The sequence below is a fragment of the Galleria mellonella genome, unplaced genomic scaffold (genome assembly GCF_026898425.1).
Source record: "Galleria mellonella isolate WM207_F2 unplaced genomic scaffold, CSIRO_AGI_GalMel_v1 utg99, whole genome shotgun sequence".
NCBI classification, from domain to species: domain Eukaryota; kingdom Metazoa; phylum Arthropoda; class Insecta; order Lepidoptera; family Pyralidae; genus Galleria; species Galleria mellonella.
Window position 1 is genome coordinate 2,121,899 of NW_026442184.1, and position 18,119 is coordinate 2,140,017.

The 18,119-nt window shown below is 35.1% G+C and overlaps 1 protein-coding gene across 2 annotated transcripts in view; it reads right to left on the reverse strand.

The window, feature by feature from the left end:
• LOC113521483 (lysophosphatidylcholine acyltransferase) overlaps positions 1-18,119 on the reverse strand; it is a 62,577-nt gene that overhangs the window by 32,890 nt on the left and 11,568 nt on the right. Inside the window, exon 3 of one of the 2 annotated variants that reach the window (XM_052902978.1) lies at positions 5,400-5,626. The exons of the other annotated variant lie outside the window; for it this stretch is intronic. Within the exon in view, the coding sequence (XP_052758938.1) occupies positions 5,400-5,626 (227 nt within the window). The remainder of the gene's footprint in view (positions 1-5,399; positions 5,627-18,119) is intronic. 2 annotated transcript variants of the gene reach the window in all.

An 18,119-nucleotide genomic window follows, 5' to 3' on the forward strand; every position in this document is an offset into this window, starting at 1 on the left:
TATTACCCCGAACGTTTTCATTCTCCAAAAAGTCATGGACAAAACTACATAATATGAATTTATACAAGAAAAATGTCATGGAAAACGCGTTTTATTTCACGTTTTGCTTGGATAATATTAAACTCGGAGCAGATTGAGATCGAATCAAGACTCTTAATCTTTTTTGCCTGAATGCCAAAGAAAAAAAATGTCTCTTCTTCTGCATATTGTTTTTTTTTATATCACTGAGGTGGCAAACAAGCATACGGCCCACCTGATGGTAAGTGGTTACCGTAACCTATGAACATCTGCAATACCAAAGGTATTACGCGTGCGTTGCCGACCCTGAAGAAACCTCTTTACCCCCCTTTTAAAGAACCCCATACTGTAGTCTCTTGGGACAACCTCGGCAGGGAGCTCATTCCACAACCTGAGTGTTCATGGGAGGAAACATCTTTGAAATATATCTAGATAAGTACATTATACTACATCTATGGTATGTCCCGTATTTTTAATGGGTGATAAGAACACAGTTACCCCACGTATTGGTATACCTGCAGATCGGTATACACTAGTGGAGGACCAGTGAGAAATAATAGGTGAGCATGAAGTAGTCGGTCTATCATGACGAATTTTACAAGAATTAACCGCAATAGTTTCCAAGGAACAGCGTGGAAGTAGACCTGATACGGTACACTAGTAGCAATGAAAATTTTAGATCGCATTACTAATAATCCTTTTCAAACCCATGTCCTGTATTTTTTTTATGCCCAGACATATGGTGACACATGCAGATGGCTTTTTGCCAAGACAGAATAAAGATACAATATTACTCCTGCTCACGTCTAAGATGTCATAAAAAAACTGTCAAACAATCAGTGGGAGGAAAGGGGAATTCGAAATGTAACGCTGTATCAAGTAAGCATACTAATAAAAAATTAATACTTCTCTTAAGAGAAAATACCTGTAAGGCAGGATGTAATTGAGTTGTTAAAATGAGATAATTGAATACTAGTATTTAAATATATAAAATATATTTAAAACAAATTCTTATGGGAGAGGCTCATGTTCAGCAGTGATCAATTTACGATATGATGATTGCATGAAGACACCTCGTTTAGAGATGAAACACATGTTACAACATGTGCGTGGATTAGATAGTGGTCGGAGATTGATATACATAGAACTTCTACAGATACTACCTTGTAATAATAGTCAAATTTCATATGATGGTAGTCATACATATTAACAGTGGAGGAATTAAACAAAATAATTCTAATTAACTAGCCAGTGATATGGACCTAGTTCTGTAAAAAACTCTTAGCACTGAAATAATAAAAATTATATTATGACTAGAGACTCTAACATGTTATCACTGAAAACAAACGTCCTTTTAGAATATCAAGGCGTTCAATTTATAGCGAATCGCTGGAGCGTAGCTGAACCTTGAATGTCTATGCCCGTTTAGAATAGACCTTTAAAACGCACAAAAAAAAAACACAAAAACACAAATAAAAACTCTACAGCACGCAGACTAAAGACAAACTGGTAACACCAACGCGTAAGCATTTGTTAATATTCAATTTTTGAAGAATAATTATTACTTATGTCTTAAATCTTAAATCTGTAATAAATAGGTTTATAATATTTCGAAAAATATTGTATTTAATTGTAATACTGTATGAATTTAATCTTAAGATGAAATTTTAGTTGCCCAAATACGGAGGTAACCTTTATGATGAAGCTTATTAAGCTTACTACATTATTAAAAATTAAATATCTTCACTCCTCGCCAAATTATTAGTTCAAAATAGGCAATATAATCGCATAGCATATCTAAAAAATACACCGGAATTATGAATCTTCTGAATCTCGCTTAAAAACCAGTCTATATATTATAATTGTTCCAACTAAATTCGTGTCACTTCAACCTCCTCTATTGACGCATTACCCTTGCTTCTTTTTTTTTTGTATTGACATTTTATTTTTACACAAACAAACTGTTTTATTGTCCGAGGTCATTTATCTAACTACAAATATTATGGTTATGTCTCTGTAAAAACTTGCAACCTCTTGAAAATACTGTTATATTGGATTTATGATACATCACAAAATTCATTAAGTTATTGTTGGCTTCAATTTCAAACACGTGCATCGTTTCCATTATTCCTCATGCACATCAACCATCTTTCTTCATCATTTTCCTAACCTTATCCCAATTATTTGGGGTCGACGTAAACTTTTCCCCTTCCATTCATCTCGATCCTTAGACATCTCCACATTCACCCCTATTCTAGCCATATCATCTTTAACACAGTCCATCCTTGTCTTTTTATGATTTCCTCTACTTCCATCATCATCCACATTCACACTTATTGGTTTTCTTAAAACATTCTCTTTAATTACTCCGCTTCACTTATCCATACCAAAACAAGCGATTTCTTATCAATTTTTCAAACTTCATCTGATAGACTCTTTTTTAATTTTATCTATACTTATCACACTTACTATCTTCCTTATATGTTCGAAGCATCTGTTAATTTTCCTCAAATTCGATTGACTATCTAGTTTACACGTAAAATAATTAACCGTTCTTTTTAATCTAGATAAACAACCAAATATCTCTATATACTTTCACTTTTTTTATGACACTCAAAATGGCGAACAAGCTGAGAGCCTATCTAATAAAAATTATGACATACCAAAGTGGCAACCGTTGACTATTTATAATATTACCTAACTATATCCTGTGACTTGTGGTAAACCAAAAAGTAAACTATTAAATACAGATTGATATTTATTCCATTTCAATCCGTACAACCGTAATTGAGTAATAAAATCTCAAACGGGTTCATAAACTTTCACATTTTAGATACTAGAACGAAATTTCACATATTAGGACGATAACATACATATATACTTTTTAATTAAATGCATAGAAGAATGGTAGTTTTATTTATTTATACATATATGTCCTGCCATAAAATGGACCACCCCTTCTTTCCTGTGGGAGTCGTAAGAGACGACTAAGAGAAGTTAATAGTCGAGGGATGGACAACAGTGTCCCTCTTAAAATATTACCAAAAGCCTAACTGAATTTTCCAACCCGCCTATCAAGCGTGGCAACTACTGGAAAATCCCTTCTTATGGGGTAGGCCTATGTTCAGCAGTGGACAGTTATAGGCTGATCCTATCCTTCAAACCGAAACACAGCCATATAAACATTACTGTATAATGGCAGAAACACAAACAAAACAGCAAGCAGACCCAAGCAGACGATTGTTGTATAAAGTATTTAGTAATTGGACGCTCTGTGGTTTCTTTATCAAGCCATTTCTCTTTGTGGAAATTATTTAATTTCACTTATAGAATCTTCAAGGACACGAACTTCAGTAATGAAGAGGACGAAGAGAGAGAGATAGAATCTTCTTTTAATTTGTTGACATACTAATGGTTTCGCTTGAACCCGTTATATAGTACTATTACATTAAGTCCACTTCATACTTCTGTTTTATACTGATTTAACTTCGCAACTCTATATTTTTTCAATAAATTTGGTATGCCAAACAAGATGATCCACCTAAATAAAAATGGTAATATGCCTATAGACATGAATTCTATAATTTAGGTATATTTACATGTATTACGGTTCCATAAATTAATGATTTCACTTGGCGATTGGAAAAAACGCGCCTCTCGTATTTAATACATTAAAACGAGCTACTAAATATTTCAGACAAGGTCGTCTTGAAAAGATTGATTTTAGAAATAAGACCGCCTTATTGTACTATCTATTACCTATATTTTTTTTTTTTATTTCTTATGCTATATAATGCTATTAAAGGTATACAATGAAGAGGTATTTAAGACAGAAATAAAAAATTACGGCCATGACTTTTATTTTAATAAAGACCTTAATAAACACTTCAAACGTTAAACCTATTCTAGCTTTTAAAATGGTTGGTTTTTTTTTTTCTTTAAGCTAAATTCCCTATTTGAAAAACAGTGACAAAAAAAACTATAATATTAAAAAAAGTTTTTTTACAACACAGAGTGGTTGTGCGTGGGAGAAAGTGCTTTGAAAAACGCACAGTGGAGGACCGCCACTCGTCCAGATGGTTGGGATGAAATTTTAGTTTATGGCGGGTTGTACGATGGTGAAACGTTTAGAACGTCTCAAAAACTAGAATTCTAAATTTAAAAATAAATTAAGTCCGTTCAAAATTTATTCGATTCTATCATGATATATAGAAGCTATTCATAATTTTACTCTCAATCATAAAGTTTGGTTGTTACCAATCTATTTCAAATCTTTGAATCAACTTCCAGCAGCAGTATTTCCAAACCGATACGACATCGTAACCTTCAAGAAATAAGCATATTCCTTTTTAAAAGACCGGAAGCACACCTGCAATGCCTTTGATGTTACGGGTGATCATGAGCGGCGGTAGTCACTTACCATCAGGTGAGCCGTATGCTCGTTTGCCCTTTGTGTTATAAAAAAAATCCTACGTAGGTTCAAGAAAATATATAAATAGTAACATGCTTGACAACTTCTCGTCTTAAACAATTGGTTTTAAGGAAAATGTGTTTCAATCGCGACATATTATATCTTTTAATTTATTCATTGTAATGTAATATTCCCGTGTGGTCCTGGCATAGAATAGGTCACCCCTTCCTTTTCTGGGGGTGTCGTAAGAGGCGACTAAGGGAAGGCTAGGGATGGGAAACAGCGTCCCTCTTAAAACATCTCCAAAGTCTAACTGCCGTTGCCAATTCACTTGCCAAGCATGGCAACTACTGGTAAAATCCCCCTAGGGGAAAGCTTATGTTCAGCAGTGGATATTTAAACGTGAATTAGTCTATAAAATATCCTATGTGCTAAGTTAGTATATAACCTACCTGTGTACCAAATTTTATTTTAATTTGTTCTTTGGTTTTGGCATGAAAGTGTAACAAGCATCCATCTATCTGTCTATCCTTACAAATCGCCGCATTTATAAGAAAAATGTGTTGTTTTTTTTTATTAATTTTATTTACTGTTTTGTTTTTTTTTTTTTTAATTAGCAAATGTATAAAAATAAAAGTGGTGTTTTCGATTTCACCATCATTCAGTCCTCTATATTTTTGGTTTTTTTGGGCAACTATAAATAAGTTTAGTGGAACAAAATTGATCGGTGCACCTCATTCCGTGAAGTAAATATTCCTTTCACCCAAGAGCTGGTAGTTACTTTGCGCAGAGAATGAATATACTATGTAAAGAAATGTTGCCAATACTGGCTACATTTCATAGGTAGCGTACCCAAGATACCTTGGTGTGGTGCGTTGAGAGAATTCATGACATGTTTTCGAAAAAGACTTGAATATGTATTCTCCAAAATTGAATTATTAACAAATGCTTGCACCTAACTACGACCTACGTCCAATGAATGGGAGCCTCGCGGTGTCCGCTTTGGCTACCACACTCGGTGCCCCGAGACAGACTATGGCGATGGCGTCGAAGAAGCTGGAGTGGGGCGCCATGACCACCACGGGCGCGTCCCGCGAGTTGGCCGGCAGATGGCGCTTGCCTAGCACCCTGACGCGGTGGAAACCAGCAGCAACCACCACGAGACGCATTAGCGACAGGATGGAGAAGCGGAGTTTGCTGCCGGTCGAAAAAACATGTTAAGGGCTTGCGTAAATAGTAAACAGTTTTTTTTAATATTTTTTTTATTTCAAAATAGAGCACATTAAATGGCTTCATCTAATAGACACAAGTCTATGGCAATATATATATATATATATATATATATATATATATATATATATATATATATATATATATATATATATATATATATATATATATATATATATATATACATACATACAAAACAAATACCATAACATTTTTAATACAACCATTCTAATTGTAAAAGATTATTTATTTATTTGTTTAGGTAATCGACAGCTTATAAAAATGCAATTATGAGTTACTTAAGTGTTACATAGATAGCAAAGCCAATAAAAGAGTACCCCCATTTATATGTTATTGAACTATTATATTTGAGATAATATAAAATACTAAAATACTTATTAATTTATTTTTTGCTTATCGTAACTATGGACACTTGCAACACTAGAAGTGTCACATGCGCGTTAAAACACCTTAAGACGGCGCTTTTTTTTAAATCTCTCTATATAAGCGGCCAACCAATTTAGTAATAAGTAATTTATTTCAGTACAGCTTAATCAAAATGTAAACAAACGAATTTTTATTCTAAACTTTTTACAGATATCCATAATATTATAATATTTTATATAATAATATTTATTGAAACCAAAAACACATGTAACAATTATACATTTAGTATTACGAAGACTTCACAGTAGGACTCCCTGTGTCGTGAAGTCAAGGTCCCCGTTCTGCTGATAGGCAATATAGTTCAAATAAAAAATCAATTACTTTACTAAATGTTTCGATTAATTACATTTTTTATTTAATAGATGTTTCAGTGATAATTTCAACGACTGCTGATCGTCTTTTCATAGTTCTATTTCAATAGACTAGGCTATATCCTCCCCTAATAGAGAGAGACTTAGTTGTAATTTATCTTTAATATCTTATTCCTCCCTTTTTTTTTTTAATCTTATTATTTTTCTGTTACGCTTTGATCAGACACAATATTTTTTTTTATACAACTTCTAATGGCAAACAAGCTGACGGCCCACCTGATGGAAAGTGGTTACCATCGCCTATAGACATGAGCAGTACCATGGACATAGCAGAGTATACTGTTTCGCCCATGATACCCCCCGTGCGTTGCCATTCCTGAGGACTCAGGTGTTATTCCTCTGTACCCAGTAAATTCACGCCATATCGATATTTATTATTATATAAATATCGAATTTCGCAGAAAAAAAAGCACAGTACAAATATAATACAAATATTTTGTATTATATTTTTACTGTGAGTGTTTCTTCACATCTAGAAAAAAACATAAACATAGGTCTCGTACGTACCGACAACACTTCACAGAATTCTTAAATGTACACAAAAACTCGTTAAGGTTAAAATGTATTAAATTAGAACGCTAATCCATTTATTTTCCTTTACTAATAAATTTTAAACTATGTTTCAGTCTAAACAACGTTGTGTCTGCGTTGTGTTACGTAGTAAAGCCGCGTTCAAACGCGTGCGTTAACGTAGAGTCCATACAGCAGCGACTTTAAGTCGCTCATAATTTTCACATCCATACATAAATTTTAAGTCGCCAGCGATTCCCTGATGATTAAATTTGCTATTAACGTTCACCTTCTGCCAACAATTTCAAAGTCGCTGGCATAAAATACTCTAAAGAATTTATAACATTTTTATCATATACAAGATTATTCGTAATGGATTAAGGTATGCCAAGTTGAAATCCAGATTTGGTATTCAAGAAATGCTATGTTCAATTTACTATTTAATTATACATACATTTCTAGGTTATATGAAACTGAAGTTAGACTATATTTAAATTGTGTTAAAAAATAATTATAAAAACAATCCTTACGGATAATGATTTAAGTCTAAACCTACATCTTATATCTATAATTTCAAATGCTAAATAAACTGACAGCCTATTTGAGGAAAAATGGTGACCGTTGCATGGCCTACAGACATAAACAACACCGATCAATATGATTATCATGAAATACAATATTGATGTGGGGGGGAAAGGGATTGTTAATAATGGACACTGAGAATCCCATTACATATATTGCTATACCCAACCAGGTCGACCTCCTTGTGGTTCTCCCGGGAAATTATCATGATTAATTACAGATGAATTCATCATGATGGGCTAACTAGCCTGATTTCATCCTCATCGATCACCATTCACTGGTGCCCTGCCAGCGTATCCGTTAGCGCAAGCGGGGTTACCATTCCATTTTTATCCAATAAAAAATACAATATGATGTCTACAACTCAAGGTCTAGCTCTTTACGCTTTTAATCTAATTCTAAAATAGCACGAAAAAATACTTTTTTGTCATAAAATACAACTTGGGCTTCTCGGCTAATCATCGCGGGACAAGCGTTACATTACAAATGTTGCGTCTGGACGCGGCTTAAGGCGGCCAGAGAGGGAGTAATACGAATAAAAAAAAGAGCGCACATCGTAAATAAAACTAATAGAAAAAATAAATAATATAAAATATTCGCCAGCCAAATAATCTAAGATGGAGTTCAAAGGCATTTGTCGATTGTAGACTACGGTGAATGTAACACTCTACATACCAATAGAACGGAGTAAACATAAATAGTGTACCACTTAAAAGAATATTCACTTCATATGTTGCTTGCCATGTGGTCCCGGCATAGAATGGGCCACCCCTGGGTGTTGTAAGAGGCGACAGGGAACTTAATGGTCGAGACATTGACAGCGTCCCTCTTAAAACATCACTAAAAACCTATTTTTTTTATACAACTTAGAATGGCAAACAAGCTGACAGCCCACCTGATGGAAAGTGGTAACCGTCGCCTATAGACATGAGCAGTACCATTGACATAACAGAGTATACTGTTTCGTCCATGATACCTACCAAGCGTGATAACTACTGGCAAACCCCCCTTATACGAAAGGAATAATGATTTATTTATTTATTTATTTTGATAATGATATTGCTTTTAAAGTTGCCCAAAAAATAGTTTATATTCACGAGAAAATATCAAACTTTCACTGATAGATAGGTAAGACTTTATCAGAGTTACTTTTTTAGACTTTCACCAGAGGGAGACTTTGTACAAAAGTCAATGGCTTGAGTACCTCTGTCCCATTCATGTTTCAACCGTGAAGCAGTTGTGTTTGCATAGCTATGTTTCGGTTTTATGGGTGGGATATGGCGTGAATTTACTGGGAACAGAGGAATAACACCTGAGTCCTCAGGAGCGGCAACGCATGAGGGGTATTATGGGCGAAACAGTATACTCTGTTATGCCCATAGTACTGCTCATGTCTATAGGCGACGGTTACCACTTTTTGGAAAAACTCAAAGCTCTCATCAGGTGGACCGTCAGCTCCATGTTTGCCATTCTAAGTTGTATACAAAAAAAGACTTTTGTCACAATTAAGAACGCATATTATGTAAATACATGTTTGAATTTTATTTGAAATCGTTCCAATTTCTTCGTTCACGTTGACAGACTTAGTTGAGAAGGCGTTTCAAACTCAGTATTGGCATATCTTTATAAAGTTAAAGTATACTTCTAGACAGTATAAAGTGTAAAGTTTGTAAGGACACATAAAAGCTATGTTCCTTTGTTATAACTCCTCGACCTACTTCTACCTCTACATATAACAACAATTGTGGGTTCGAATCTTCGAATCTACATATCTTCATTTTTAAATCTGTCCCTCAACCCTCACAATCATCACCATCGTCTTCTTATCCTTGTCCTAATTATTTGAGTTTTTGATCTATTTAGCATATTTTATGTTTATGTATTATTATTTATATTATATATATGTATGTTTATGTATTATTATTTATATTATATATGTATGTTTATGTATTATTATTTTATTATATATGTATGTTTATTTAGGTTATGTAATCTTATTTTTATATTTAGAATTTTTTGCATTGTGTCTGATTCCTTTTATGCATTTACTGTGTCTGATTTGCGCCATCTACCTTTCTCTTTTATTTTATACAACTTAGAATAGCAAACAAGCTGACGGCATAATATATTTTTTCCACGTAACTCCAGGTTTTAGCTTTTAGTTTCACAACCGATCGCGTACCTAAATTCAACCGCCCCGTCAGTGTATACCGATAGCGCAGAATCGGGGATAGTATCGGGGATACCATTCCATCATCATCTTTTAAAAAAAACAACCCTCCTTGGGTATGCATTTATTGGTGGTATTCGTTACCTACAGTATGAAGGAAAGAATCGAGGAAAAAGGAGGACGTTAAGAGTAAGTAAAGGAAGTTGGTAAAAAAGTAATGAAGGATTTCTGTGGGAAGGGAATGGGGTCACTGTAGTTACGGAGGGGATATTAGTCAGAAACTGCTGTGGTTAGGAAAGCTGGGATCGCATACCCGTGTGCCTATACTCTAGAACCGGACAGATCACTAAAGGAGAACAAAGAATATTAGCAAAACCCATATTCATGGGAGACGTAAAATGTATAGGCAGCTCTATTAGACAACCGGTAGTTGCAAACCGGTTACTAAGTAGACATCCATTGACTGGTTCATAATTCGAAATCACGTTCGAAAATACAACTACTAACGAGCTATTATAATAGTCTTTAATTAATATACTTCCATAAAAAGAATCTAGAACATTCTCGATTTGTTTGAACTTTTTCAAGTTTGGTTGTGTTACGAGATTACCACGCCAATTTTAAACCGATGCCGTGATCGAGAAATACTAATTATTGTACTAAATAAGTAAACCTACTATTCCGTTGATAATCGAAGTTAATTCGAAAAAATGCAGTTTATATTTGCTACTAGATGCCATCTAGATTTTTCCGTTAGAAAAAGAAAAGAAAAGTTTCCGTTCCGCTGGCTTATATATATATATATATATATATATATATATATATATATATATATATATATATATATATATATATATATATATATATATATATATATAAATATATATATATATAAATAATACTACATGTAGCAAATAGTTGAGTCATAAACAGCCAAGAAGTAATAAATAAGCCGACTTTCACATTTATAATTTTTAATTTAATAAGGCTGTGAGGATTTTTTTATGCCACTTAGAATGGCAAACAAGCTGACGGCCCACCTGATGGAAAGTGATAAACGTCGCCTATAGACAGTGTGAGCAGTACCATCGACATAACAAAGTATACTGTTTCTCCCCATGCGTTGCCATTCCTGAGGACTCAGGAGTTATTCCTCTGTACCCTGTAAATTCACAATTCACAAAACACAGCAATGCAAACAAACTGCTACACAGTAGAAACACGAATGGGACAGAGGTGGCCAAGCAAACTACTTTTGTACAAAGTCCCCTCTGGTAAAATTTCGACTATAGGAGCTCTTTGGGAAAAGTAATTTAATTTATTTTACACTAATTTCTAGATTGTGACTTGGTATTGGTACCCATCACAAATATAACCGCAGCAGAGTTATTTTACACAACAAGAAAAAAACAATTATATTAAAAAAAGACCTTGATACGATTGTGATGCGGTCTAGTGTTGCCTAGACATCGATTTATCAAAATAATCATCCAAAATAATTTATATTGTGATTGGTCTATCGATTTAATCGGTAATACAACATTTAATGCGATTGAATCGATTTTAATCTAATAATCAATGCGACACTATCGATGGCCAATCAATTATATTGAAAGCTAGTTTAAAACCATTATATTCATTCATTACTAATAATCGATTATAACATTTAATTGACAGTATCTTTGTCAATTAGAACTAGCTGCACGTCCAAGCTGTTCCTGAAGATGAGTAATGTCTCACTGTTTCACTTCCTTTTTCATATAGAGATTTATAATCCAAAATTTTCACTTTGATTTTTAAAGGTATTTTTTTATCACAAACCTTGTCCTTGGATTTATAAATATAATAAAAAAAAATTACCCATACAGGTGCCTTTCTAAAGTGATGCGCTTACATACATTGAGCAATATATTTCATTTATATAGATTAACTGTTAATTATATAAGATCAATTATATATTCAATTATTCGATTATTCAGGTTCCCAATCGAATCAACGTTTAATAATCGATCTAAACGATCACTAGGCAACAGTATTGCGGTCTATCGATGCGCGGATGTGGGTCAATTCCGCGACTATAAGAACTGTTGACAAACACTTGTGACTCTCACTCACTTTCTAGCTGTATACATCAATAGATTGTACGTACCGTACATAACGGTCATACTCGGCTTGTCAACATATTTATCAGCTTTTAACGTTAATCATTTCGAAAAATTGTATGGGATTAATGATCAATGATTGATCACCGTTTCGCTTCGAGCACTGCAGAGTTGGTCTCTACACCGCTCGAAGCGAAGAATCTTTAATAAATATCTACACTGTTACTTTTTAACACACGATACTCCGTTCTAAATTCGAACACTATGAGTCGTAGTAATATCGAAACCTAACAAACAAACGAAATAATACCTTCAGTAAACTCCGTTAGAGTATATTTTTGTTGATCGTGTCAAGTATATATCGCAGAAACAAATTATTTGAAATTATCTCAATTTGGGCACGTTTTTTTTTCTACAATTCTCCTATACAGGAAATAACAATTATCTAGTGTAGTATAATTATGTGGGTAGGAAAGATGAGGTTTTTATATTAGTACCTTCGATATACAATAAACAGTATTGAGCTAGCAAGTTGTGTTTCACTACATGGTGGCAGCGGTCCGATCAAATAAATGCGTTTACAGTATTATAATTAAAAACCGGTGTGAAGAAAGTCAAGTTCAGTGTCCGTAGACATATTGTTATATCTGGAAAATGGAACACGCGCGTCCTCCTTCAGAATTACGTGTGGATGGTAATCCTGCCGTCCGAGCAGAAACGTGGCGGAAATGGTGGCAACAGTTTGCCATGTTTTTAAAAGCGTCAGGCGTCAATAAAGAATCTAAAGAGGTACAGGCGAGCTTGCTAGTGAATCTCATTGGAGCAGAGGGCTATGAAGTCTATTCTACGTTTTCGTATTCAAAAGAGGAAAATCCCGATGACATTGAGTGTTTGAAAAAATAATTTGATACCCACTTCGGAACGAAAGTGAATGTTACATCTCTAAGGTTTAAATTTTTTACAAGAAATCAAGTCGCTGGGGAAACAATTAATCAGTATGTGACGGCATTAAAATTACTGAGTCAAGGGTGTGAATTCGAACACCTAGTGGACGGTTTACTGAGAGATAGAATAGTTTGTGGAATATTGGATAACGTCGTGCGTGATAGATTACTACGGGCGGAGGACTTGACCCTCGCGAAAGCGGTGCAAATTTGTGAAGCGGCCGAGATGTCTAGAGAGGAGCGTAGACAGATAGAGGAGGCGACGTCGTCGGGTACTCATGTGGATGCAGTGTACGGTGACGGCGCGCCCCGAGGCGGCGGCGCGGGCCCGAGCGGTGGCCGGCGACGCCAGCGCGGCCGCCGCGGCGGGCGCAGCGAGCAGCGCCTACCGCGTGAGCAACGCGACACTCCTTGTAGGCGTTGTGGAAATACCTACTGTGAGGGGGCGCAACGGTGCTCAGCGTTTAGGTCTACGTGTTTCGTGTGCAACGGTCAAGGTCATTTTACTCGAGTGTGTTCAAATAGAGTGCTTGGCAAAAGAGTGCATACCGTGAGTACTTCGTTGTCGGATTCTAGTGAGGATGTGTTATACATAAATATGGTAAATATGGGTAAAAGTAAAAAATATTTACCCAAGGAATGGATAGAAATAATAGACTTTAGTGGTAAACGTATCAATTTTAAATTAGACACAGGGGCAATGTTAAATGTGTTAACAAAGATAGATTTTGACCGATTAGGAATAAATCCGAATAGTCTTATGCCATACAATAAAAAAGTGTTGTCCTACACGGGAAACTCGGTTCCTGTCATTGGAAGTTGCAATTTAAAAATTAGTTTTAGAAATAAAGTACATAATTTAAAATTTGTTATAGCAGATATGAAGTGTCAAAACATTCTTGGATTGAATGCATGTTTACAAATAGGAGCGATCCAAAGAGTAAATACCTTAAATATTGACAACTACTCGGATTTATTTCACGGTCTCGGCAAACTACCGGGCAAACACAAAATTGTTGTGAATAAAAGTGTTGCCCCCGTTATCTGTCCAACACGTAGGATCCCTCTAGGTATGAGAGATAAATTGTACACAGAATTAAAAAGAATGGAAAAGTTAGGAGTTGTCAGGAAGGTGAGTTACCCTACTGAATGGGTGAATGCCATCGTTATAGCTGCTAAAAAAAATGGTGATATCCGTATATGCTTAGATCCGCGTGACCTGAACAGGGCGGTGCAGCGCGCACACTATTCGCTACCGACAGTGACGGAGGTGGCCGCGCGCCTGCGCGGCGCCACGCACTTCAGCGTGTTGGACGCACGCTGTGGTTTTTGGATGCTGGAACTGGACGAGGCTAGTGCTGACCTCTGTACCTTCAGCACCCCTTATGGTAGGTATCAATTTTTAAGACTTCCCTATGGAATTAATTGTGCGCCGGAAATGTTTCATGGTTTAATGAGACAGTACCTTGAGGATATAGAAGGTACTGAATCATTTATCGATGACATTGTAGTTTGGGGATCAAGTAAACAGGAACATGATGCTAGATTAGAAAAGCTACTCCAGAGAGCCAAAGAGATAGGCATTCGTTTTAATAAAGAAAAATGTAAATTTAATGTAAAAGAGGTTACATATTTGGGACATGTTTTTGATGAACGAGGCATGCGGCCCGACAGTGCTAAGGTCAAAGCCGTAGTCGATATGCCAATACCTAAAGACAGAAAGGGCCTAGAAAGGTTTCTAGGTATGGTAAACTATCTTTCTAAATTTATTCCAAACGATTCCGAAAATGTAGTAGTGTTACGAGCGCTTCTAAAAAAAGATGTGGAATGGGTATGGGGACCCGAGCATACTAATGCTGTAAATAAATTAAAATGTCTTATTACATCAGCTCCCGTCCTCGCACTGTATTCGAACCGACTACCTATAGTGGTATCAGTGGACGCGAGCGCGGAGGCACTAGGCGGCGTGGTGTTACAGGCAGGGCGGCCGGTCGAGTTCGCTTCCCTTACACTTACCGATACACAACGTCGTTATGCGCAAATAGAAAAAGAAATGCTGGCGATTGTCTTTGCTTGCGAACGTTTTCATCAGTACATATTCGGTAGAAACGATGTAACAATACAGACGGATCATAAACCACTAGAATCTATATTTAAAAAATCGCTCTCAGCTGTGCCGGCGCGACTGCAACGTATGATGCTACGCATCCAAAGTTATGACTTCAAAGTGGTTTATACGCCCGGCAAATTCATGTACATAGCGGACACTTTGTCGCGCGCCCCATTACCTATACTGATGCATGAACGGATCAATGAAGAATTAGAAGCACAAACCTGTTTTATGTTAGAGCATTTACAATACAGTGATAAAAAACTGGATTTAATAAAAGAGCAATTAAAAAATGACAGAGTAGCGCAAATATTAATAAATTATATTAGTAATGGATGGCCTCGAAGTAGACACAACGTGAATCCAGAAGTACGTCTATTGTGGTCTTATAGGGATACTTTACAATATGTAGAAAACCTGATCCTTAAAGATAATCGGTTATACATTCCGAGTACCTTGCGGGAGGATATGTTGCGTCGTGTCCATGAAGGACATTTAGGCATAGACCGGTGCAAACGGCGCGCACGGGAGGTGATGTTTTGGCCGGGCATGTCGCGTGACGTAGAGAGTGTCGTACGCAGTTGTGCCGCGTGTGCGCTGCATGCACCGCGGCCGATCCGAGAACCGATGATACCGCATTCAATTCCAAATTTACCGTGGAATAAGTTAGAGTCGGATATCTTTGAATATAAAAAAAAATATTACCTTATATTAGTGGATTATTTTTCAAATTATGTAGAAGTTAATAGAATAAATTCAATTGGAAGCTCATGTGTTATTGGAGCAATGAAAGAGCAATTTTGTAGATATGGTATACCAAAAATGTTAATAACAGACAACGGACCGGCGTACACTTCAAAACAATTTAAACAATTTCTTTTCAATTGGGAGATTGAGCATGTTACTTCATCTCCGTTATATGCACAATCTAACGGGAAAAGCGAGCGCACGATACGTACCGTAAAAAATATGCTAAAAAAATGTGAAGATTCGGGACATGATTTCCATTTAAGTTTATTAAATTTAAGATCTACACCTAGGGATGGTGTGGATTCGCCTGCACAAATTTTGATGGGAAGACGTTTAAATACCCGTCTACCGATTTACGAGCCGTTATTAGCTGACAAAGTGGACAACAAGCTTAATTATGATAAGTTATTAAACAAACAGACAAGACAAAAATCCATCTATGATAGACAAGCAAAACACAAAGTCTACCCCAGCTTGGATCAAAATGATAAGGTGGTCATTAATGATGGCGGTCAACGTCGTTTAATGAAGGTGGTGCAACAAGCAAAGGAGCCAAGGTCGTACATTTTAGAAGACGAGACTGGACGTATATTTAGACGTAATCGTCGTCATATAGTTTGCAGGCGGCGCAAAGGTAATGAGGGAGCACAAGCTACAGTCACAGGTACAAATAAAACAGTAGAAAGGCCAGGGACTCCTGCATCCAGCACCACAGGCTGTGACGCAGAGGCGAGTACTTGTGCAAAAGAAAACGCCATACAGACAGGCATATCTAATCATATACGTACATACGAATTACCCAGCACTAACGATGCGCAATTTGTAACTATTAGGAAAAAAAAAACAGGTTTTAATGCAAATTAAATGTAATCACAAATTATGTATTCCAATATGGTAGCTATGTTCTCCATATAGTAAATAAATTGTTAAAGTAAATATACATAATATTATGTATATTTATTATTAAACCGACTAAAAACTATCAAATTAAACAAACAGTGTTTTAAATTAATTTTGTGTTGATACTGTTATTCTTTTAATTTGTAATTAGTTTCATGATGAATAGGTAGATAAATAGTATTATTGTATTAACATTAATGTAGTGAGTACATATATATATAGGTTTTTGTTAATGTTGTAAATTATACTTATTATATTAGTTTACACTTATATACTAAATTCGAACAGATATTTGTTATATTTTTACCTTTATACTTACTTACTATTTATAAATACATATATATAATGTTATATGTCATAAGGGGAAAGATGTAGTATAATTATGTGGGTAGGAAAGATGAGGTTTTTATATTAGTACCTTCGATATACAATAAACAGTATTGAGCTAGCAAGTTGTGTTTCACTACACCTAGCAATGTTCATATTGGAAAAATACAAATTGTGTGAGTTTAACATAATCTTGCAATATCAATAACGACTGCAGATAAAAACTTTTTTTTTTTTTTATCATTTATAGCTATATTTCTAGCTAACCATGTGTGCTATTTTTATTATATATGTTTCTTGCGTCAAATAATTACACCTTCTTTAAAAGTAATATTTTATATATATGGTGCAATAAGGAAATAGTAAATAAATAAATATAACGTAGAGATACCAATAAAATATACAGTTCCTAGAAAGCGTATTGAATTAGACTTTTTTATTACTAAAATTATTGTTCTATATTCTACTGCTCTTATTAAGATCCTCAGATCAATTTTTTCAATATCTCCCACGTCTAGACATCGCCTAGTTACATTTTTACTATACCGGCTAGAAATAGCCGGCTATTCTAAGTATCTTACTAAGAATAACCGGCTATTTCTAGTTTATCGACACTGACACTTCACTACGTCATAACTACCGGTAGGTACCGTTAGCAGAAAAACAAATGATAATAAAGCTCATCTCATTAAGGTAATGGCTTAGTAACAATAAAATATGTAATGCCGACGAAGAACCGGTGTTTGTGTGTTTATTTTTTTCCATTTATTTAGCGCATATTACATTAATAAATTGTAATAAACTAAAACAATTTTTTTTCTTCTTTTCCTCAGTAGCAATCGGTATCCATTTTTTACGATCATTTCTACCAGCGTCATGTATAAGAAGCTCGTAGATCGAAAATTATTATTTTTCTAGAAGTTATATTCAAAGCATGCCATAATCATGACAAACAAATACGCACTGTCCCATCATGTATTTATTATGTTTAGTCAAACTACAGCTCTTCAATTTAAACTAAACGTTCGCCGTTCCCGCCCTTTTTCCATATTATATTCTAGAATTAAAATTATTTTTAAATATAGAATAAAAGTTTACAATATTTTAAAATTATTTGTCATAGTCAACTGTCTACCCTTATACCAAATATATAAATTATGGGGTCGGCGTAATATATTTTTATCCATATTACGCAACGTTTTAGCTTTTAGTTTTCAGAGCAGCCGTCTGCCTGACGTCAACCCACT